Consider the following 23,616-nt stretch of genomic DNA (forward strand, 5'->3'; position numbering starts at 1 on the left):
TCGCTCATAAAACAACTTTGCTGATGTAAGAGATCTTAGCGGCCGCAAAAAATCAGCGAATGAAATTCGAGATGTAGGTGTTTCAAAATATGCGCTTGGGAACGAAGAGAAAAACAAAACCTTAGTTCTCACGATTACAGTCACAGCAATAAAATTTCGAAAAATTCAAATGGCAACACAATAACTTTTGTGCATTGCTATGTGATCGACTCAACAAGAGACCACGGATAGCTTTATGTGCATAACGGTTTCTGTAGCACCATGAACGCCGGTACTAGAGCAACACCATCCATAGCAGAAGACCTCCGCGCGAAGCTCGTGATGTCACTTAAGAAGGTCGTCTCACCTATAGCCATTGAATATAGGCCTGCTAAAAAAGGGTAAATATGTTCGGCCTGCTATATCCAATGGCTATAGGTGAGATGACTTTCTTCAGTGACGTCACGAGCTTCGCGCCTAGGCCTTCTGCTATGGATGGTGTTGGCTAGATGCAGACATAGAAAGGAAATCTCACCTAGGATGCGCTAGCCCCTCTACGGCAGAGATTTCTTGAGGAAGCAATGTGATCTGCGCTAGTTGTTTCTACATGTTTCTGTGTCTGCGTCTAGCACCGGCGTTTTTCATGTTACAGGTACCATTCTAATACCATTTATAGTTTTTACTACATTGATCACTTTGTAGTGCATAAAAGTGTGTGTTGCTATTTGAATTTTTCGAAATTTTGTTGTTGCTGCTATAGCCACGAGAGCTGTGAGTTTCGTTTTCTCTTCATTCTCGAGCATATATTTTGAGAAATATATGCATATCGAATTTCATTGGCATTTTGATCGTATCGTATATGGTTTAGTTAGTTTATGGACGACCTGTATACAGTCGAATCCCGTTATAACGAACGCCAGGAGACCGGAAGAATCACTTCGTTAAAACGAAATTTCGTTATAAAGGAATTCCAGATTACCTAGCATTGTTCTTATGTAAACTTATTTGAGGGATTAGAAAAGTGTTCGTTAAAACGAGATTTTTACTATACCGGTATTCGTTAAAACGGGATTCGACTGTATCAGAACTTCCACAGATTTTCGAACTTTTGAAACTAAAAGAACATGCTACGACGTGATTTTTACGCGATATTACCACATGGTAAAAAACAAGTAAAAAAGAAAACGTTTTCATGATCAATATAATTCCATCCGAAAAAGATATTTTGTTTATGTAATTTTATTGGTAGATTTTTCTGTTACATGATCTCATATCTTACACTCACTCAGAAGTCATCAGAATCAGAGCAAACTTGAATAGATGGCGTCTATTGAAACAACTCATTCTAAATAATCCTGAAGTTCAGGAACATCGCTGAAGCTTTTCAGACACTCTGGATTCTTAATGTTGGCTACATCAGGTACAACATTTGTCGCTATGATCGTCTTCACCAATTTTTCCATCCTCTTATTGTTTAGGTTGTACTAAGAATGAAAATTGAATATAATACCCATAAGTTCGTAAATAGTAGTTACAAATAGTTTAGTTAGTTATAATTCATATAAATTCATTTAAAAAAATTGTGAGAAGGAATTGGTGCATTTGAAAGCGGTTTGGAAAAAAAAGTTATTCTCATGAAGGAGGATTTTTTCAGTACAGGAAAGATAAAAGTTCAAGTTTTATTGATAGAGGACGCTGCACGAAAGTAAATCATTTCAACTATGCAAATCAGAGTCCTATAAAATGCAGGACGCTCGATTAACAGCTCATTTCGAAATTTTCCTGTTAGTAGCGATTGCATAAGGTTTTTATTGTGTCTTATTTTAATTGTTAAAGCACTGTTTGTGAAGTTGTTTTACCTTGCCCACGAATCGTAAAGTTTACGAAGGTTTCGGACGCAGAAGAGTTAGAAGAAGGATTCGGGTCCAATCAATCTGTCAGACCGACATGCAGCGTCCTCTATCGACAAAAACTTGATTCATTTCTATTTCAGCTACCAATGGAATTCCCTCCCCCGCCCCCACCATCGTGTGAAAATAACTTCGCACAAACTGCATTCAAATGCAACAATTTCTTCAATTTTTATGAACTTTTAAACTGTTCACGATCTCGAATTTTGTAGAACATTCTGTACATAATTAACGTTATAATACTCTATATAACGTTCAACGGTCACATTCAATTAAAAAAAAAAGTATTAAGCATTTTGGGAGTTGGAGGGGTTTTTTTTTCTATGTCTTTTTAGATATCTCTCTTCTTCGCGCCATAAATCTTTTTATTTTTCTGTACACAGTGGTTTACATTACTTGAAATGCAATACAGGCTTACGGAATTTAAGAGATAATGTATCCGAACAAAAACAGAATTTAATTTATTTTGTCGTTTCCAACCCAATGAGACTATCAGACGACTCACAAATAGCCTTTCGGAGGCGTTATGAAGGAGAAAGACAAGTTTGCACATGTACGTGCAAAGCATGAGTGTGTGCTTATGTGCGTTAAACATAAATCTAGTCCAACGTCATGTCCAAAGTACAAATGCAATATGCGCTCCGAAAGATCACAATTAGGGAGAGAAAAAAATTGAAATATTCAGTTTTAAAAATCGTTGGTAGACAAAAACCATATACAGTCGAATCCCGTTATAACGAACTCCAAGAGATAGGGGAAATCACTTCGTTATAAAAGAAAATTCGGGTTCTTTGCATTCTTCTTATGCAAACCTATCTGGGGGATTAGAAAAGTGTTCGTTAAAACGAGATTTTCGCTATAACGGTATTCGTTAAAACGGTATTCGACTGTATGGAAGAGTTGACTTCAGAATAGGTTTTTTGCGCCGTGTGCAGCGTGAAAACGCTAATTGGTTAAAAACTGAAATTCAGGTTTTTGTTTTTTTTTTTACCAATTAGCGTTTTAACGCTGCGTGCGCTGTAGAAACCTGCTCCTAGGAAAACCTGACTTTAGAGATACGGGCGTAGTAACAAGAGGGGTCAAGCTGATTGTTGCTCAAGGAGGCGAATTCAAGGAATGAGTGGTCAAGAAAATCCGACTGGAATGAGAGAGGGGCGGCAAAACCATAAATGAGCCCCTGCGTGTATTTTGTGTATTTTTGTAATTTATGTTTGTAAATTTTTACATTTTTATCTTGTAATTTGTTTAAATGGAAAAAAAAAGCAAGTTCTGGCAAAACCCTCCAGATAATTTTCGTTTCATATCTTTATAGTATTTGATTCCGAATTTCATTTTCAGTCAATTTTCAACGTGCTCGATAAAACTGATGTACGAAAATGTGACGAAATTTTTTTTTTTACCGGTATTTCTTTGGCTTCTAGTATCACTTGAGGCACATACTCGATGCCCAACTCATTTTCTATAGCGTCCTCGATTCTCTTGACGAGTTCGGATGTCAGCGAGACTCCATTTTGGAGCTTTAGGAATAGAACAGCTCTCTCGTCACCATCGGAATTCTTTTGACCGACGCACAAGTAATCCGCTAATGCTTCGATTCCATGGACTGAAAAAGGATTATACATATTTACATAAACCACACGTTATAACTAGGTCTCGGATTATTATGAAACGTCGTTGCTGATCGGTAAACCCATCAGCAACGATGTTTCATGTTTAGGTCATTAAAAGTTCAAGCAAAATGCCGTAAATGCCTGTTTTCAAATTTTTTGGTAGAAAAATGCCTTTTTTTGAACTTTTACAGCCATAAATGCCTATTTCAAAAGTTTTAAGTTTATTAACGAATTTCATTAATTTTATTAATGAAATTCGAAACATATTTTGAGCATTGGAACAAACAAATTGCCTTGCCCTTTTTTTAATCGATTTTTCAACTCTCGGTGTGTTAGAAAGCCCCCACACCAGTTTCAGTCCCACTTAAACGCGAATAAGTGATCTGAGAGATATATGATCTGAGAATTTGGTGTTGCCACGTGCATTAGCTTTGCTTTGACCTGATGGGGTTTGAGGTGAATGATTTTGTTTCAGATGAAAGCAGCCAATGATAGAAAAAGCAGAGGAAAATTAGACATTTTTGCTTCTCTACATGCTTCACACGTTTTGCTCAGGCTTTGGACTGCGTTATACATGTATAGCTGACCGATCACTGTCCCAAGAGATCATCAGTTGACGTCATGGATCACACAAATCGGGGTGAAAGCAGACGGGGCTCTGGGGCCTCGTGTTGTTTTGATTTCCTTCTTTACACTATAAATGCACTGCAAACAGCCATGACTGCTAATTGCACAAACATATTTAGTATGCTATTGAACTGACCAGTCACCCTCTGCGGTGTGTGGCAGATGCAGCCACACAGGGTCCCGCGCTTGAAGGAGTCCCGCATATGTGGTAATATAAAAAAGGGTTGATTTTTTTTTTACAACTATAGAACAAAGCAGTTTCCACTAAAAATGAATAATTATCACTAGAACAAGAAATGATAATTATTAATTGAACAAGAAATGATAATTATTAATTGAACAAGAAATGATAATTATTAATTGAACAAGAAATGATAATTATTAATTGAACAAGAAATGATAATTATTAATTGAACAAGAAATGATAATTATTAATTGAACAAGAAATGATAATTATTAATTGAACAAGAAATGATAATTATTAATTGAACAAGAAATGATAATTATTAATTGAACAAGAAATGATAATTATTATTAGACCAAAAAATGCAACAAATAAACGAGAATTATTCGCAACTATAGAGGGCCCCCCCCCCCTCCCCCAAAGATAATTTTCTCGACGTGCTCTGCGCTTGGTAATGGTGGCCCTGGAATTGACCTGACCCTGAAGTTCTAATATCATTTTATTTGGGGCGCTCAAAATCAGTCTTACTCATATAATAATGCTGTTGTTACAAACTATAATTAAAACAAGTAGACGGATTAAGTGCCACCAAATTTTCAGCTAGTTTTTGGACCATCATAATTCCTTATATATTTTTCAGTTATTTTTCTTCCTTCCATAAATTATAAATGCCTTTTTTTTATAAACGCCTTTTTTTGCCTGCCTATTTCAACCATTTTTAGGGTTAAAACTTCCTGGCTCTAGTCCTAAATATCCGAGCTCTAGTCATAACACACCAACAAGCACAGTAACACAATACACACACAGACTCAAAATACAAGTATACATTATTCACCGACGTGATTGCCCAAGGGATTATAACAATTCGTCCAGGTCAAATTGAAATTTATAAATATTGGTATACACTTGTACTGGGGTCCGACCACAGACCAATCATTGGTGTAATATTGTTCTCAACTCGAGAAGAGAGAGAAAAAAAATTTTAGATTATATATAAGTATAATCCTTATTCAATTTCGTTTATTTTGCTGATTATTTTGCTTTTTTGAATTTGCGTAAAAGATTTTTCCGATTTTATTTCATCATTATACTCTCTAGGTCAGTGTTTCTCAACCGCCGGGCCGCGGCCCGGTACCGAGCCCTGATATCATTCATACCGGGCCGCGAGTGATTAGCCGTTTCATTTACCCTCATTTATTTTCTTTGATCGTGTGTTTGGCCGGGCCTTCGACTCACAAAAATGAATGAAACCGGGCCGTGGGCTTGAAAAGGTTGAGATCCACTGCTCTAGGTGCTATGTATATAAACTGTTTTTGTATAATGGTCTTGTTTGGTTTAATTATGTCATATCGAATCCCCAATGTCTAGCTAAAAAGACCCCTTTTATAGTTTTTAATTACCCTTTGTAATTTTCATTATAATTACATTTCTTTTTCAAGGAATTAGTTCTTTCCCGAATATTATGCCGTAGTGAATTCAGAAAAAGAAGTTCCCTTGGCTCAGCCGGCAACTCAGCCCATCAATAGTGGCAAACTTATAGAGTGGGTCGTATTATGGAACGTCCATATAAACTGAAGAGCCAAAAAAACTGGTACAGGCATGCGTATGCAAATAAAGAGATATGGAACCAATCAGAGTACGGCGCTGCGGTCGGCAACGCCTATATAACACAACAAGTGTCTGGCATAGTTGTTAGATCGGTTACTGCTGCTACAATGGCAGGTTAGCGAGATTTAAGTGAGTTTGAACGTGGTGTTATAGTCGGCGCACGAGAGATGGGACATAGCATCTCCGAGGTAGCGATGAAATTTGGATTTTCACGTACGACCATTTCACGAGTGTACCGTGAACATCGGGAATCCGGTAAAAAATTAAATCTACGACATCGCTGCGGCCGGAAAAAGATCATGTAAGAACGGGACTGACCAGAATCATTACACGTGACAGACGTGCAACCCTTCCGCAAATTGCTGCAGATTTCAATGCCATCAACAAGTGTCAGCGTGCGAACCATTCAACGAAACATCATCGATATGGCCTTTCGGAGCCGAAGGCCCACTCGTGTACCCTTGATGACTGCACGACACAAAGCTTTACGCCTCGGCTGGGCCCGACAACACCGACATTGGACTGTTGAGGACTCGAAACACGTTGCCTGGTCTAACGAGTCTCGGTTCCAATTGCTTCGAGCTGATGGACGTGTACGGGTATGGAGACAACCTCATGAATTCATGGACCCTACATGTCAACAGGGGACTGTTCAAGCTGGTGGAGGCTCTGTGATGGTATGGGGGCGTGTGCAGTTGGCGTGATATGGGACCCCCCCCCCCCTGATACGTCTAGAAACGACTCTGACAGGTGACAGGAACGTAAGCATCCTGTCTGATCACCTGCACCCATTCATGTCCATTGTGCATTCCGACGGACTTGGACAATTTCAGCAGGACAATGCGACACCCCACACGTCCAGAATTGTTACAAAGTGGCTCCAGGAACACTCTTCTGACTTTAGACACTTCCGCTGGCCACCTAAATCCCCAGACATGAACATTATTGAACATATCTGGGATGCCTTGCAACGTGCTGTTCAGAAGAGATCTCCACCCCCTGTTACTCCTACGGATTTATGGACAGCCCTGCAGGATTTATGGTGTCAATTACCTCCAGCACTACTTCAGACATTAGTCGCGTCCATGCCACGTCGTGTTGCGGCACTTCTGCGTGCTCGCGGGGGCCCTACACGATATTAGGCAGGTGTACCAGTTTTTTCGACTCTTCAGTGTATTATTAATGTCCATATAGACCGGCGAATAAAAACCGGACACTGCAATCTTCCTTTTCCCAAACGACTCGCAGGTCACTTAATTGGCCTGGAACTGTGCGGCGGGTCACCTAAGTGACCTAAAAATGTGCCGCGGGCAACTCAAGTGCACTGAAACTGCACCGAGGTTCACTCAAGTGATCTGTAAATATGTTTTCGAAGGTTCAACAGTCCCGCTTCCCCTTAAGTCAAATGGAAATGTACCACGGGCCACTCAAGTGATGCGTAATTTCACCGCAGGTGACTTTAGTGATCTAAAAATATGCCACTTAGCTCATTTTCACAAAATAAGGTTTGAGACCAAGGAGCACATCAGATGACTCAGAGAGCCACAGTTTGAGCATGTATAGTTTGAATGTAAAATAACAGAACATCATTCTTCCTTTTTAAGGTTCTTAGATAACATTAAAAATAACTTACTAGCAAAGTAAATGTCCGATGAACAGAACCTTTCACCGTATTGATTGATTGTTTCGTCGCTGAAAGAAAACATGGATTATCGATAACATTAGTGAAACAGTTTTATAATGAGATTGAAAAAATAATGTAATAATCGACACGATCGTGGGAAATAATCGACACAAATAAAAAATAATCAAAAAAATCTTTCATTTTTCGTATATTGTCAGAAATACCTCCTTCCCGTAACGATCCATCCCCTCGTTTCAGGATCTTGCCAGCATTCGTCGTTTTGAGTATAAAAACCTAAGTATGAAACCGAAAAATGCAAAGACTGAAATGAATCTGCACATCAACTGCATACAGAGTATTTCGTGAAGAGTGCCCAAAGTGCACATTCTATGGCTTATTCTAATTAATTGACGGCAGGTGCTGATTAAGCTAGGTTGCAAGGTGTGCTGTGCACCCGGGTGGCCGATTGTAAGGAATGGAAGTCTATTGCTTCGGTTTTTTGGCGCATAAAGTTTGAATACTGAATAATAAATATTCCCAAAACACCATCTCGCTATCATTCTTTTAAGCCATACCTTGACAACGGAGATGTGGAGAAAACGTGAGCGAACAGACAGAACTCGGGGACGTAATACCAGGTACAATATACAGTCTGCCCATGGGCGGAGATACGGGGGGGGGCGTGAGGGGGGCATTGCCCCCCCCCCCCAGCGTCACAGGTGGAGTCGACTGATCTAATGTATATATGTATATATGAGCTGACATCATCATCATCATCGTGCCCCCCCCAGACTTCCAAGTCTATGAGTCTGCCGCGGCATTACGTTCCGAGAGTGTACGCGAATGAGGCCGAGATTACAATGTTAAAGACAAAAGTTATTTTATAAAACTTAAAAAATGCAACAAACTAACGGATCGGTTACATTCGAGGTAATATAACCAATTGGTTTATTAATTGTTTTTTTTTTTTTTTTTTCAAATTTTGTAAAAGATATTTCATCGAACTTTTTATAGTGTAATCCCGGCCTTATAAAATACACGAAAACCTTCTTGGATGTGAAGCTCTTGCTGCCATCTGTCAGTCACTTTTTCAGTTAGTGATATTCACAATAATTTCAGTAATGTCTTATTGTCTTGTCATTTTTTTTTCATTTAATTAAATGTGTCGGGGGGGGGGGGAATTGGCAATTGCTTCGTCTACCAAGTTTTCTACATGCGGAGAATCGGTATTACGATGTGTATTATTTCTTTGTCAATGTAATAATCCACTGACCATTTAAACTTACGAAGCCCACAAGCTATGTTGCTCATAATGAACTTGTGCCTACCTGCTCTTCTTCATGGGAAAATGACTTCAATTTCAGAAGCAGTCATTTCGATTAATTCCGCCTCTATCAATGTATATAGATTGCTATTTAATGAGTTTTTGGATTTCTTTCTGTGTCCATATAATCGATCCATCCTTCACATAAGCGGAGATAGACTTGGAAGTCTGGGGGCATGGTCATTATTCCTGGGGGGGGGGCACGATGATGTTGATGCCAATTCATACATACACATATACATTAGATCAACCGACTTCACCTTTGACACTGATTGCCCCCTCATATATCCGCTCATGATCCCTCGTCAACCTGACGTGGAAATATCTTTTATAATCCTTTCGATTGGTTCCGTATAAATGAAGTATCCTCCGGCACCAATTAGAATTAAAGAAAGAGTTTTTCCCACGCGGGAATGTTTCCATATTTATAGCTCCCACGTCTACAGCAGAGACACGAATGACATTAGCGATGGCGTAATTCATTTATAACGTGAAACGTTTGATGTTCTTTGATTGGATTCACAATTAAGTAACTAGTATAATAAGTGAGTCTTATGTCCTGAAACACCATGATAAGTATGTCCTGGAACACCATGTCCTGATCAAGCGACTGGATGATATGATGTGATATAATTATAATTCATGGCAAGGACATCGATTCATCAACACCTTAATGACACACAATTGACTCAGTTTTGTTACGATTTGTCAATTATGTCGAATTTTGCAAAGTTTTCACTTTGTTTTGTCTTTTTCTGAAAAACTTCCAGAAGCACTAGAAAAGCCTGGAGAGTTGAGCGCCATCGTTAACTCGTGTTTCGATGCCAGAAAAAAAGCTGGAACAGTGTTTTCTCGTAAATGGGGGGGGGGGGGAGAAGACCGTGAATACGAAATCGTTTTCATAAATCTAAAAAAAAAAAAAATTCATACTTTCCTCATTTGAAATTCCATTCTCATAAAATGGTTCAATTTTGTAGTACTTTACTTAATAAAACTATTATCGGCTGGAACAACCTACCACCAAATATTGTAGATTGTACTAAGATTTCCGAATTTTCCCGTATCATCAATCGTCATTTTCGTCATACATAACTTCAGCATCCTTTTGTATAGGCCTCGGCCAAACAATATTGAATAAATAAATGGTAATACACTTTTCCTCCTTTTCCTTTAATTTTAGATTCACTTACAGAATTCATATTCGTTTTGAACACCTTCCGTTACCCCATCCAGTGTATTCAAAGCGGTATTCAAAAGTCATTATACAAACGATATTATGCATTGTATATGCATGTGAAGGCAACTCACCTGTGAATTTGGAGAAGTAGTTCTCCTGCATGAGTTTCCTATCCATTAGGAGTTTCACTGGCATCGTCGGAAGAGGTTTGGCCAATACGACTTCTCCTTTCTTGCCAACCACGTGTTTACCTGATTACAATGCACTTTCATAATTAGGAGTTGATTTTTCAAGTACTTTCATAAATTAGGACAATTTTGTGTACATATTATTATAAATTTCACATATTCACATGAACATTTATGTCTGATATTGAACAACATCACCTGGAATAACACATTTAACTCCTTTGCGATCGGGGACGTAATATTGCGTCCAAGTGCCAGTGCAATAAATTCAATCCAGAGTTAACTGTTTCTCCAACCTCTTTTTTCCTCATCGCGAAGCTATATACTAACCCTATGAAGCAAAGTTCTGTGCGTGTTCCCCTTTGCCCCTTTCTGTTCTCCTCAGCTTCCTCCTCCTCGTTCTCCATGGTATCCCCACGTATAATGTATCTTTCTCACAACTAATCCTTATGTACTGTACATGGAAGAGAGAAAAATAACTCGTAGGTGAGGGCGAGAACGCAAGGTACTATACATCTCTTATCTCTCTGTAACTCTCTTATCTAATTATCTATTGTCTGTACTATTCCCATTCTTCCCATCTTTCTTTCTTTCCCTTTCTCCCTTTTTTTAACGTGCGAACAAGGCCATTATATTCATCGCCTACACAGATCATTCAAGTTTATCGCCAACCTCTTGTACGTGAAAGGGTTAATCCACCATAAACCACGCGACGTTTTATGGTAGATTCACATCTTCAGACACTCACCGTGTCGTATCAGACAGGGCAAACATTCTTGAACACAACAATGTCTGTCTGAGCGTGTGCCGCCACGATACGATAGATACGAACACGTTGATTGGTTTTATGTTAGAGAACCGTGTCTGTTAATGCGGATCCATCCTAATCAGCGTATTCAATCAGAAATATCCTTTCACGAGGTCAAACGTTTTGCCAGCTTCAAATCATGCTACTACTACTGCTACTAAACCGAACATATGCACCTCGCATAGGTTCCTATCTGAAATTTCTTGAGAACAAGTTACATGAGGGAACGCATTGTGAACATGCTCGGATTTAACGTATTTATGTTGTCAGAGTCATGTTTGTTTACGTGTTATATTGGTGCTGCCATCTGGTTTCCATATTTTGAAGTGAAAACAACAAGTGAAACGAATTCCGGAATTTTGATGCTATGCAATTATCGTGTTGAAGGTATGCCTGCTGTCTAAGAAAGAAACATTGTTGTTTTTTTTTTTTTCTTTCAAAATTGGAGACCGGCAACTGCTGCCCCGTCAAAGGAGTCCGAACCTAAATTGCAACCCTACGTGGACATAAGCTGCTTTTGAAGTGAAACTGCTTTAGCGACATAAGAAAAGTGAAATTTTCTGTGGGAAAGAAAACCCACCACAGAAAGTGGAACGCTTTCTATTTCCTCAAAATCGGTTTCGTAGAATGACTGCTTGTGTGATGAAGCTCCGAAAAGCAGACAAGTTGTGGTGGTGGGAATTTCTATTGAGATTCGGCAGTGTAAGAAAATAAAGATGGGTGAGGGATTGATTTTGACGTTTTGCGTAGGACAAAGACGGTTTATTGCCTTTCCCTAACCCCCGTGAAACCGCTGGAATCGTGGAACGCCCCTTTTAATATGATGGTCGATGCACGCCGTTTGGAAGACAAGAAAATTGGGCTAGGGTGGACTGGGAAGGAATGTGTGTGTTCCCACACTATTCTCGCAACCCAGAAGTTTCACTTCTATCGCGCGAAATTCTCAGAAACATTTTTTTTCCTCTGCCGTTTCTTTCTATACTCCTGTTTAGGGATCCCCATTTCCATCAAATATTGAGGTAACGCTATTAATTTGTAGTAATTTTTCGTTTTTAGAGTAACAGGCATAGAGTGGTATATACTGTTCAACCAATACACTTCATGCATAGTTAGAAAAATTGATGGCAGATGGCAGTGTTATGCATAACAAGCATTATGCAGAAACAAACTTCTCGCGAGAGGTTCACTACACGCACACACACACATTCCAATATGTACCAATTCGTTAGAAGTTTCGCAGAGGAATATGGACGAGGTGCATATCTGATTTATAAGACAATGAATCCTATTTCAATAAATAACAGAAATATACAGAGATATTCACTTTATAAAACAAGCGAGATCCATGGAAAAATGTGCAAGGAACTGTCTGAGAAAAACTTCTCTCATTACGACAGAGTAAAAAAATATCCCTTTCTTTCAGTTCTCTTTTGTGATATAAGATAAATGACACTCAAACTCATGCGTTGCAAATACAGTGAAACCTATCTAAGGCTGGGATTACGATATAAAATTTTGATAAAAGATCTTTTATAAAACTTTAAAAATATAACCAATAATTGCATCGGTTTCACTCGAGCAAATGCAACCGGTGATTTTATTGGTTGAATTTTTCAAGTTTTATCAAAGTGCTTATACAAGATTTTTATAGTGTAATCCCGGCCTAAGACGGACACTATGAGACGGAGAACTGCCTTCGACGGAACCAAAAAATAGTCCCCTTCATTGATTAACCCCTCAAGCCCGGAGAATATTTAGATGAATCCCATCTCGTTCGTTGGAAGAGATTTGAATGGAATCGCTGGTTTTCGCAGATGTTTATTAAAAAAATCATAACTTTTAAACTAATCATTGAATTAATTTGATTTTTTTCTTTTTTGTATTCATAAAATAATATCTTGTCTATGATATTATACAGTGTCACTTGTATTATTTAGAAATTTATATGATGCATTCTTTGGTGAATTTTTTTTTCTTTCTGCTGCTGCCAAAAATGGGATTCATAACTCAGCCTCCTGGCTGCAAAATACAATTATGCATGATATTTTAGCTCAACGGACTGTCACATGTTCTTAAAAATAATTATTATACAGAACATTTTAGCTCAATGGGCTAAAACATGCTCTTTGCAATAATATCTCGGATCCCCACACGTTAAGCATCAAACTTTCATCAGTCACGATAAAATATGATAAAAAAATATATAACCTAAGACTTATAAAAATACTATGAATTTTATATTGTGAGGAAACAACATACTATCCTAAAATACGGTAAATTGATTGAATTTGAAATGCAATTTCTGACCGAGAAAAATTAGTACATTCAGAAGATCAGATATGCAGGACGGCTGAACTGAACTGAATTAAAGATTGCTACGCTGGTCCCGCGGCAAAATTTTTTATGGCCGTTCTACCAGACTTATCCGCGGGCCACGAGGTGCGAGGCCTATATTGGATCGTGTATGTGTGTGTATGTGATAATGCGTGTATATGTGGTGTGAAAAAAGTCAAGTCAAATTAGGGATTTAAGAGTTCAGTTTCGAAATTTTTCGCAGGTAAAATGCTATTGCCGTGAGCTGAAAGAGGGAGTCGTAGTATGGTTATGCACTAATAATGTCCAGGTTTTGTTTAGCGAAGCAAGTCCATGATGAAATTTTAGTGGAAAATGAGGAAACATTTCCGCGATGTTGTTGCGAAATAAAAAACCTCTAGGGGTCCCCTTAAGTAGCTTGTTGTCACCAACAGTTTCTCAATGAAAGTAATATTTTAGTCCATGTAGAAGACTAGATTCATATACGTTAGTTTCGCTTTCTTGCTCTGCGGTTCTTATGAAAATTAGTGTCGCCACCTATCGGTCAGAGTTGCATTTAGAAATAGTAGCGTTATTAAAGGTCCAGGGAACGCTTCCCCCCGCCTTGGATTTGGGCATGAAATACAATTAAATTATAGTAGAAGAATAAAAATGAAAAAAGTGAAGTAGAAATAATTTATACAATATATACACTATGTACACTGTACAATCTACCGTGTAAATAGTGTATAAATTCTTTCTACTGCCCTTTTTTGCATTTTTATTTTCATTTCTCTTCTTTTTTCATATTTATTCCCTCAGGACATTTTATATGTGTGTGCACATTTACAACGCAGAAACCTAACTAAAATGGAACATTTTTTCAGTCTCTTGGCGTTCCGTTTCGTGCAGGTTTCACTGTACAATACAATTGGAAAACAAGTGTCGTACAGAGAATCTGGGTTCGAACCCACAATCACTGACAAAATAGTAATTGGTGGCAGGCAGGCACTCCACCGCAATTCAACAATGTACTCCTGCTTTACCAAGTACAAGCAAATCTGTTGAGAAATAAGAAATGTGCATATAAAAAAAAACTAGAATGTATATGCCTGCGCCATCTATACGTCAATTTTAGAACTTCATGTTAAACACGAGACGCCGAATTTACAGGGGTGGGGGGGGGGGGGTCCCATAATCGTTAATGGTTGTTATGACAATGAAGTACCGATGTTTCCGGATAATGTTCTATGTCCATGTACATAGGACATTTTTTTTATGGACCTCTTTCTTTAAAAACGAGCGCAACTCTGGTCTATCGCCATGGGCAAGTTACTACCGAGTGAGTTGTGCCGGAAATGGAGGTGTGTGTAGTTGTGTGGTTTTTCAGCGCTGCCATCTCAACATAGTGCTGCAAAAGGTTAAGCGCTTCGTGTCTTCTTGCACCTAAATTGCACAAATGCCTCACAGTGTCTTTATGAATCATCTCCAGCCTCCCCTCGGGACAAAAGACTTACATTCCCATGGGAGAGGTCAGGTTCTACGGTATATTTATGAACTAAAACCGCTATTGCATCAAACTAGTGTTTAGACCTATATATACGTGCTGAGAGCTCAACCCTCTGTCACGAAACTATAGGGAGGGATGACTGCCCTGAAATACATGTGTGAATTTATATTACTTGTATGAGAATTATAATTTTATTTCAAACAAGAATGCATGCACTCACCTGATTCGTCGAAACATCGCATATCCACGCCAAGAGCCGGAACCTGCATCTCACCAGAATATACCGGCAGATTCAAATCAAAACCGGTGAAACACCCTACAGTTTCTGTAGCTCCTGTTTTTAACGAGGATTTTGTATTAAACAAGTTGTAGCTCACGCTATAGAAACCACACAATCAATAAAGCGATATAAATTAAGACAAATAAATCCATTTGAAATGCATATCATGGTTCATTTCCTAAATCAGAAAGTGAAACTCGTGCGATAGCAATTGACAAATATACAGGGTGTATAGAAAAGTCATATTCTCTAGAATAACTCACCAACCGTTGATCATAGAAACATACTTCCTATTGGGAAACGTAAGCTGTCCAAATAACGTGCAGATCTCAAATAATATATAGGGCGGTATTCACCGACATGGTTTAAACATTAGTCACAATTTTTTTGATGAGAGATCGGCACGGGTTGATTAAATTCAGGTTTTTAACCAATCTATATTGATCTCTTATCCAAAAATTGTGATTACAGTTTAAACCATGTCGGTGAATACGGCCCATAGAAACGTCCTCTCCACCTGTCAATACAAGATTCATCGAAAGTGATTCATCACTGTGATTAATTTTCTTCCTTGTAATCTTCATCTCCACAAATAACCAGTCTTTCGATGAATCTTGTATAGATCTCAAATAGCCTACGTTATTCATATTGCAAAGGGGTTGTGTAGTTATTGAAATTAAAAAAAATAATTTCTATTTGGTTATCCTGCTCCGAGAAACCCAATTAGAGAAAATTACTGTTCTGTCTCTCCTGCGATTAACAAAAAAAAATCCATGTTTTAAGTGAAATACTTGCTTAGATATTTGAATTCGAAAATCGCTGAAAATGAAGTAAAGAACCACACGTGAAAAGCGTAGAATGGACTTTATGAGGTTTTTCTTCATTTTCAGCGATTTTTCAGTTCAAATATCTAAGACGAGGGTGCGAAACCTTTTCAGGCTGCAGACCAGAAACTTGTATACCATTTCTAGCGCATTTTTTTAATGCCCCCTTCCTCCCATGCTTAAGGATAGAAATGTCCCGCTTACTCCCTTATTTTCAAAGAGGCTGTCTTGAATTTTTGAAATCAAGAATTAAGATATTACTTTCACGACTACTAAATTATATTATGATAATTATCATTCAATCATAATTAATTACAGTAGGATAAATGCATTGTCTTCTCACATATTTGTCAAACACGTATAAGTATCCGTTTTCTGTGGGGGGGGGGGGGGTTGGGATAGATAGATAGATAGAACCGCTCACAGCCCCGGACTGATGCAAAGCATCTTACTTCCGTTACCTCAAAAGAGGCAGAGTTGTGTGGGAAAAGTTAGCAAAGATTTATAGTGGTGGCTCCCCTTGCCCCGTGCTCGCAAGTTTCGAATTACTCGCGTCGTTCTCCCCATGAAGACAGCCATCAACTCGGTGCAACGTACAAGCCATTTGACAAAAATGGGTGACTGAATCCAATGACTAGGGAGAAAAATTGCGCGTGCGCCCAGTGGCACATAAGGGCCGGAGACCGCAGCCTGGGATTTCAAAAGAAGGGTGGAAAATACTTGTGGACAAGAAAGAAGAAAAAGAAGCTGGCATGTTGAACTGGGAGAGATTTGAGAATGGTCTAAATACACAATGCATACAAATTACATACATACAGCGGAACGTCTAACGAATTGGTACATGCTGGAGTGTGCGTCTAGGTGTTGTGTACCTAAAGTGAGGTTCGTTTCTATATAATGCTTGTATGTTTAGTGTACTGCCATCTACCATCAATTTTTCTAACTATAAGCGAAATGTAATAATTGAATAATTGTAGGCCTGTTGCTCTCAGTGGCGAGACTTTTCACCGGGGAAATCAGCTCCCATTCGCACCTCGAAGTTAAAAATCACAGAAAACCCACTTTAGCCGAACGCCACTGTGGCGACGGTGGGACTCGAAACCCGGGTACTCGCGCTGAAATTCCGTCGCTATGGCCACTAGACCACCACAGTGGCAACAATCTTCTACCGGAACACCTTTGGTGGCCGGATGAAATCCCTCAGGAGAACCGCATTTACCCTGCGGTTCGGAGATTGTTCATCCCCAATGTTACAACGAAATAAATAGTTATTTTTATTTTATTAACCACCCAACCCCTTGCAATGTGAATGCCGTATCCGACGTTTGCACGTCATTTGGATACCTTTTCCCACTGGAAGTATGTTCAAAGGATCATCGGTTCGCGAGTTATTCCAGGATAAAGTAGCTTTCCTATATGCACCCTGTACATCTGAGCAGACATACATGACATGCGTTTCAAATTAATCTATGTCTTTGTGTAACGATTGACAATACAGAATCCGAGATCATACCGTATGCACTGCCAACGAATAAATCCTCGTGCTTAATTCTCTCGAAAAATTCGAAATTTTGCAGTTTTGCTGGACTTCCTCCCATTGTTAACCTGCGGACGTGGCTCGGGATACGACCACCTCCTGGAAAAAATAGGTAAAGCAAAGTAATAAATTCACATCGATTGATTAAACTCCAATAGCATATGACTGTTATAGTGGATATGTTATCAACCGGCCAATAATTACACTCGTGATTAATTGGCAAAAACTAATATGGAAAAGTGTTTTCCGTTTATTGATTTGATCCATAATTAAGGAATTACAACGTTTTAAAAAATGATTACATCATTAAGGACGAGAAAGTTTGATAGAAGATCTTTTACAAACGTGAAAAAACAACAAATAAACCTATTGCTTACATTCGCTCGAATGTAATGGATATGCTTATTCGTTTCATTTTTGCAAATTTTATTAAAGAGCTTTTACAAAACTTTTACAGTGTGATCCCGGCAAATTCACCGAGCGTACACCAAACTTACAACTTTGCGGTGACAAATAATGCTATAATTCCTAACAGAAATCGAGAAATCTAAAGATATCCAAACTAGTTATTTTTTTTTTACTTGCTTTCAAATTTTTACCCGATCGTTTACACTCAAACATAAGAAATTATTTTTTCTTTCATAAAAGTTGCACAACGTATGTGCTCATTTGATTTGTCCCGTTCAAATAAATAAAGTATCGCTAAGAATTTCGAGATGAGTATTTTTTCCTTCACCGTTCCAATTAAGAATTTTAAAAGATTTACGTATGTTGTGTCACTACTTTTGATTGTGATTATGCAACACAAAATCAACTTGATTAATACAATAAGTTTGTTGAATGAAATCGGTCACAGTTACAAATTATCGTGATGATGTCCAAGGCAGGATTTTCACTATAAAAGTTTGATAGATGTTTTACAAAACTTGAAGGAAACAACTATTTGTTCGAATGTAACCGATACTCTTATTTTGGTCACATTTTTCAAATATTATAAAATAACTTTTCTAAAACTTTATAGTCTAATCCTGGTTTAACAGATTGAAACTTTTACCACATCTCCTTTATGTTATGACTGCGTGAATGAAACAATATTCAAAAACATTTTTAGAAGAACAAATTGTAAAGAGATGGCTTTCATTTTGAAAATTGAGAGCTAAAGGGGATGCGCATGATTTTTCGAGAAAAAAAAATAAGAAACGAAACTCACAGAATAAGAGCGTCTCACAGGGGCGACAAAATTAGTAGTGCTTAGAACGGTGAAGTCTGAAGCCTCTCTGTGCTAACTAGAGCCCGGGGCATCCTCCTCCTTATAAATACGCAGCCGAATGAAACTCCATCTTCAAAAATGACCTTAATCTACGCGAATCAAGCAGGTTGGAATAAATTTAAAAATCGTGTCAAAATCTCTCGCTACGAGAATGTAAAATAAATTTATTTTTTTTATTTATTTCAGCGCGATAAAAATGAAATGCAGTAACAAGGAAATGAAAAATATTTATTGCAACGTGTGGAAATCGGTATGAAAATGTGACTCGATGAATAATCCGAAACCACTAATTATTTTGAATACGTCAATTCATAAAATAATTAGTTTGATCAAAGGTTTCTGATTGAATCGTTCGTACTATTCTACTGTTTCCGACATTCAAACTTCTTTAAGCTATCCTTTTTGCATCCTCAATTCAAGCTTTTTTACACGTAACACTTTCGATGAAATTTTAGAGTAACTCAAAAAGTACTGCGCCCTGTTTTATCGATCAACATGTGACGAAATTCGAAAGATAGGGCGAAAAAAAAAACGATCATGCAGTACACTATGCACTGCATGTACCTTTCCTCAAAAGATTTCGCTTAACAACGGCAAAGAGCAAATTACTTCTTTTTTGCAACAAAGTGTTGATTTGCTTGAAAATATTTTCAAATAGATCTATATCTGTTAGGCTAATGCTTTACAAATCTAGTGAAAAATTTGCCAATACAGTGGACAAAGCTAACGCATATTAACAATGTTATAACATCACACTTCATAGAAAGAGAAAGCGCCAATCGTTGAAGATGACGATAGAAGAACTTCTCTTCTAACGGAATTGAATAGTTCAGTTCATTTTCAAACAGCGTCAACCCGCTGCAACGAGCCAAATTTATGTTCGTAGTGTGTTTGGTGAATAACTGAGCGTTACAAAACTGACATGTCGCCAAAATTCAAAACGTTATAACTCCTAAATTATTGGTCGAATCAAAAAAAACCCCACTTTTTTCCGTATTAGTTTTTCACGAAGAATAATGGGTGCCACTATTGGGTGGTCGGTAGTATCCACCCTGTATACCAGGGCCGGAAGTAGGGGGCAAGTGCCCCGGACGGAAAAATTTATAGGGTGGCAATATTAGGTAGGTACGAAGAACCCCGTTATAAAATTATCGAATTTTAAAATTGCGGCGGTGGCAAAATACTGTTTGCTCCGGTTGTTGAATAATGTTTAAATCTTAGTTACGGCCCTGCTGTATACTATAACATTTTGCGTAGAGATATTTTCTTGTAATGCCGGAATTACACTGTAAAAGTTTGGTAAAATATCTTTTAAAAACTTGAAAAAAAACTACCAATAAGCCTCTTGGTATTCACTCGAACGTAACCGATGTGCCCGAATTTTTCAAGCTTTACCAAAAAGCTTTTGCAAAACTTTTATAGAGCAATGCCGGCCTTAATCACTCGCTCACTCAGAATGTATGAACTGAATTCGAAGTTTATTTAGATTTTGTCGCTTAAAGTGCTTTCATCATCTATACCTAATGGACGTATTAACCCTCAAAAATCATCCTCTGATGATTTTAATTGCTTTTTCTAGAGATGAAATTCTCAAAATGACGCAAGAATGGCGTGAGCATATATATGTTCTAGGTGTTTTTCTTTTCTCATTATTTCTCTATTCTCTTACAGGTTTGCGGGTACTGTATCGGATGGGTGCCCATGAGATGGTGTAGTAGTACAGTAGAAAACAGTTCCACGCTACCGACAGTCGATTCGAACTCTATGTTTGTATCTACCTCTTTCTTCGATTGTACTGAATTTGCAACGTTAGAGTTGATTGCCGTCTATCTTTCACAAAATAAGACAAAGAATCCATGAAAGAGGGTGAGAAACAGCAAATATAAATACATATCTTTTTGCTCTCGCCTAGAAAGAAGCATTTCGCGACAAGTTGCGCAGCCAAAGGTTTGAAAAACAAGAAAATTTGCGACAGTTTTATAAAGTATAGCTTGCGAGTCGTTAAAACGCTTATCGATTTCGATTAATTGATACGTCATAAACAAATATCAAGGAGAGCAGTACACAGATCTAGTTATTGCTACAATACTTTCCAATGGGTACTTACTCGGAAGAATACCTTTTTTGTCGAGGTTATCTACCGTTGATGGAACAAACCACGCCATTGTAACTCTATACTTTGATATGATGTCCCACAAGTAGGTCTTCGATAAGTAATATGGAGTTCCGTTGAACAGAAGCACCGTTGCTCCCAATGCAAGCATAGTCAAGCATCCATTCCACACGTTCCACCCGACCTGATGTATCGATAATAATGAGTAAATTTTCATCAAAGTAATCATTAACTTTTTTCATAGGATATAGACCCCTATAACAGGGGGGTCTTCAATCTTTCAGGCGTTGCTGGCCAAATTGTAACTTTTCACGTAGCCCGCAAACCACAAACGCGTACTGTCTTATCTGGAATTCCAAGATGTAAATCGCATTTGCATGGGCTTAATGCAGTGGTTCTCAAACTTTTTGCCACACGCGGCTCCCTGGAATAGTTCGGTAGGTATTTATATCTTATAAAGGGGAACCACTTCAAAACGTAAACAGGCACAGAAATCAATCTCTCCAACTCGTAGCGACGCACACTTTGAGAAACACTGGCTTAATGCACTTAGCAGTGGAGCACCAAATAATTTAAATTCATTGATTGAATTGAATTTTATTCATTAAATTGAGCTAATTCTTTTTTTTTCAAAATTTTTGAAATTATTATTATTTTTTTTAATTTTTGAAATTTGTTTTCTTAATTTTGTAAATTAGTTTTTTTTTTTCAAAACTTAAATTATTTCTTTCATGATTTCTGAAATTATTTGTTTTACCAAATTTCTGAAATTATTTGCTTTTCCAAATTTCTGAAATTATTTGCTTTTCCAAATTTCTAAAATTATTTGCTTTTCCAAATTTCTGAAATTATTTGCTTTTCCAAATTTCTGAAATTATTTGCTTTTCCAAATTTCTGAAATTATTTGCTTTTCCAAATTTCTGAAATTATTTGCTTTTCCAAATTTCTGAAATTATTTGCTTTTCCAAATTTCTGAAATTATTTGCTTTTCCAAATTTCTGAAATTATTTCTTTCATCCAGATTTGGAATTCAGAATTTCTATAGTTTCTGTAACTTATGCATTCCGTTTTGGATGCTGAATTTCCACTCCCGAAATATAGGAAATCGAGTGGGAGGTAGCCCTCAAAAGTATTGGTCCCGTACCCCCACAAGTACAATTGTACCTACAATTGTAATTGTATTGTAAATTTACTGTGTATTTTATAAATATAATTTGGATAGTTGCAATGTATTGAAGAAGACTGTACAGGCAATGGGCAATTGAACATATTGCAGGGTGTCTCATGAATTTATAAATAGTTTAAAAATTCATAAAAATTTAAGAAATTTGTATATTCAAATGCGGTTCGCGAAATAGGTATTCTCACGAAGAGAGATTTTTTTTTCTGGACAGTAAAAAAAATTAGTTAAAATTTTTGTCAATAGAGGGCTAGGGAAACCAGTTCGGCAACAGTGGTTGGACCTCAACTTTTCTTATATCCCTACTGTGTCCGAAACGTTCGTAAAAGTTAGCGACTCGTGACAGATGTAAAACCAACTTCATCAAAAGTACTTCAATTTCAAAATCCCAGTGAAACCGCATGCAAGCGCAGGTAACAGAAAAATCCAGATATGACCTGTTAATCGTACACCCTGCATTTAATAGATTTAACTGATTTGCATATTTCTAGTAATTTGCTTTCTTGCAGCGCCTACTAGCGACAATAGTTTGAAATATTTTTTCGTAACCAAGAAAAATCCTGTTTCTGAGAATTACTCTTGACGCATACCGCATTCAAATGTACAAATTTCTTCAATTTTTAAGAACTTTTAAACTATGTAGGAATTTATGGAATATCCTGTATCTGTAAATTTGCTCTAATCTTTAAAATTTCATGTGTAAACAAATTGGAAATATAAATTATACATCTATCTCAAAATTAAAAAAATATCCTGTGCGTGAAACCTACAATTATGGAATAAGTTTTCATAGGTTTCGGAAAATTCTAGACCAAGGGTTCTTAGCCTTTTTCAGCCGTTACCCGAAAATATCAGCTTCGCGACCCATGGGACTGGTTTCTTTCCTTATTTTTTATAATTCAGTGAAACCAGACGCAATAATTCATTTATAACAGGACTGTATGTGGATTCGTATGACTCATCTATAAGCCGCTTCGAATCAAGTTTGGGTCGAAACCCGCAGCTCAAAAAATCTTTACTGCTAGTGGATTTGAGCGACCCATCTAGGAATCCCCTGTGACCCAAGTTTGGGTCGTGACCCATAGGTTAAGAACCCCTATTCTAGACCATATGTCTTTTGTTACTGGCAAAAAATGTGATATACAAATTGTGGTGATTTTCTAAAAATACCATTTACAGATAGCACTTACCGGTAAGCATTCCATAAGAATGTCATCTCTACCCAAGTTATCATGTAAAATGTATTGGACAAACTTGCCTAGTAGATACTAGAAGAATAAAGTTCAAAAATATATTTATTAAAAGAAGATATATTGCTCTAATGCAAGGGTGCAAAACCTTTTATGTCTGCGTGACAGATAAGAGGTATTTCTGCTGTTCGCGAGCGAGAAGATAGACCATATTATCTGCATTTTAAGGGACATTCCCGTAATTTTGGCAATCAAGTTTTTCCACCGAGTTGATCATTTGTTTTCAACGAGGCTTACTTAAATTTTGTATTCTTCTCTGAAATCAAGAATTAAGCTCATTATCATAATTAGTTAGGCCCGATCTTATTTACTTTGTACACT

At 37.6% G+C, this 23,616-nt stretch overlaps 1 protein-coding gene across 1 annotated transcript in view; it reads right to left on the reverse strand.

Moving 5' to 3' along the window:
- Positions 1 to 1,170: 1,170 nt before the first annotated feature.
- The window catches only part of LOC149070502 (acetoacetyl-CoA synthetase-like), a 31,455-nt gene continuing 9,009 nt past the window's right edge, over positions 1,171 to 23,616 (reverse strand). Inside the window, exons 7-15 of the mRNA XM_089249048.1 lie at positions 23,236 to 23,313; positions 20,860 to 21,049; positions 17,459 to 17,581; positions 15,062 to 15,175; positions 10,175 to 10,294; positions 7,767 to 7,836; positions 7,552 to 7,610; positions 3,290 to 3,492; positions 1,171 to 1,463 (exon numbers count right to left, since the gene is read on the reverse strand). Coding sequence (XP_089105174.1) covers positions 1,320 to 1,463; positions 3,290 to 3,492; positions 7,552 to 7,610; positions 7,767 to 7,836; positions 10,175 to 10,294; positions 15,062 to 15,175; positions 17,459 to 17,581; positions 20,860 to 21,049; positions 23,236 to 23,313 — 1,101 coding nt within the window. The 3' untranslated portion in view covers positions 1,171 to 1,319. The remainder of the gene's footprint in view (positions 1,464 to 3,289; positions 3,493 to 7,551; positions 7,611 to 7,766; positions 7,837 to 10,174; positions 10,295 to 15,061; positions 15,176 to 17,458; positions 17,582 to 20,859; positions 21,050 to 23,235; positions 23,314 to 23,616) is intronic.

This window comes from Pholcus phalangioides, unplaced genomic scaffold, assembly GCF_987345545.1.
Source record: "Pholcus phalangioides strain wild (caught in Gottingen) unplaced genomic scaffold, Ppha-v1.0 ptg000021l_1, whole genome shotgun sequence".
Lineage (NCBI taxonomy): Eukaryota > Metazoa > Arthropoda > Arachnida > Araneae > Pholcidae > Pholcus > Pholcus phalangioides.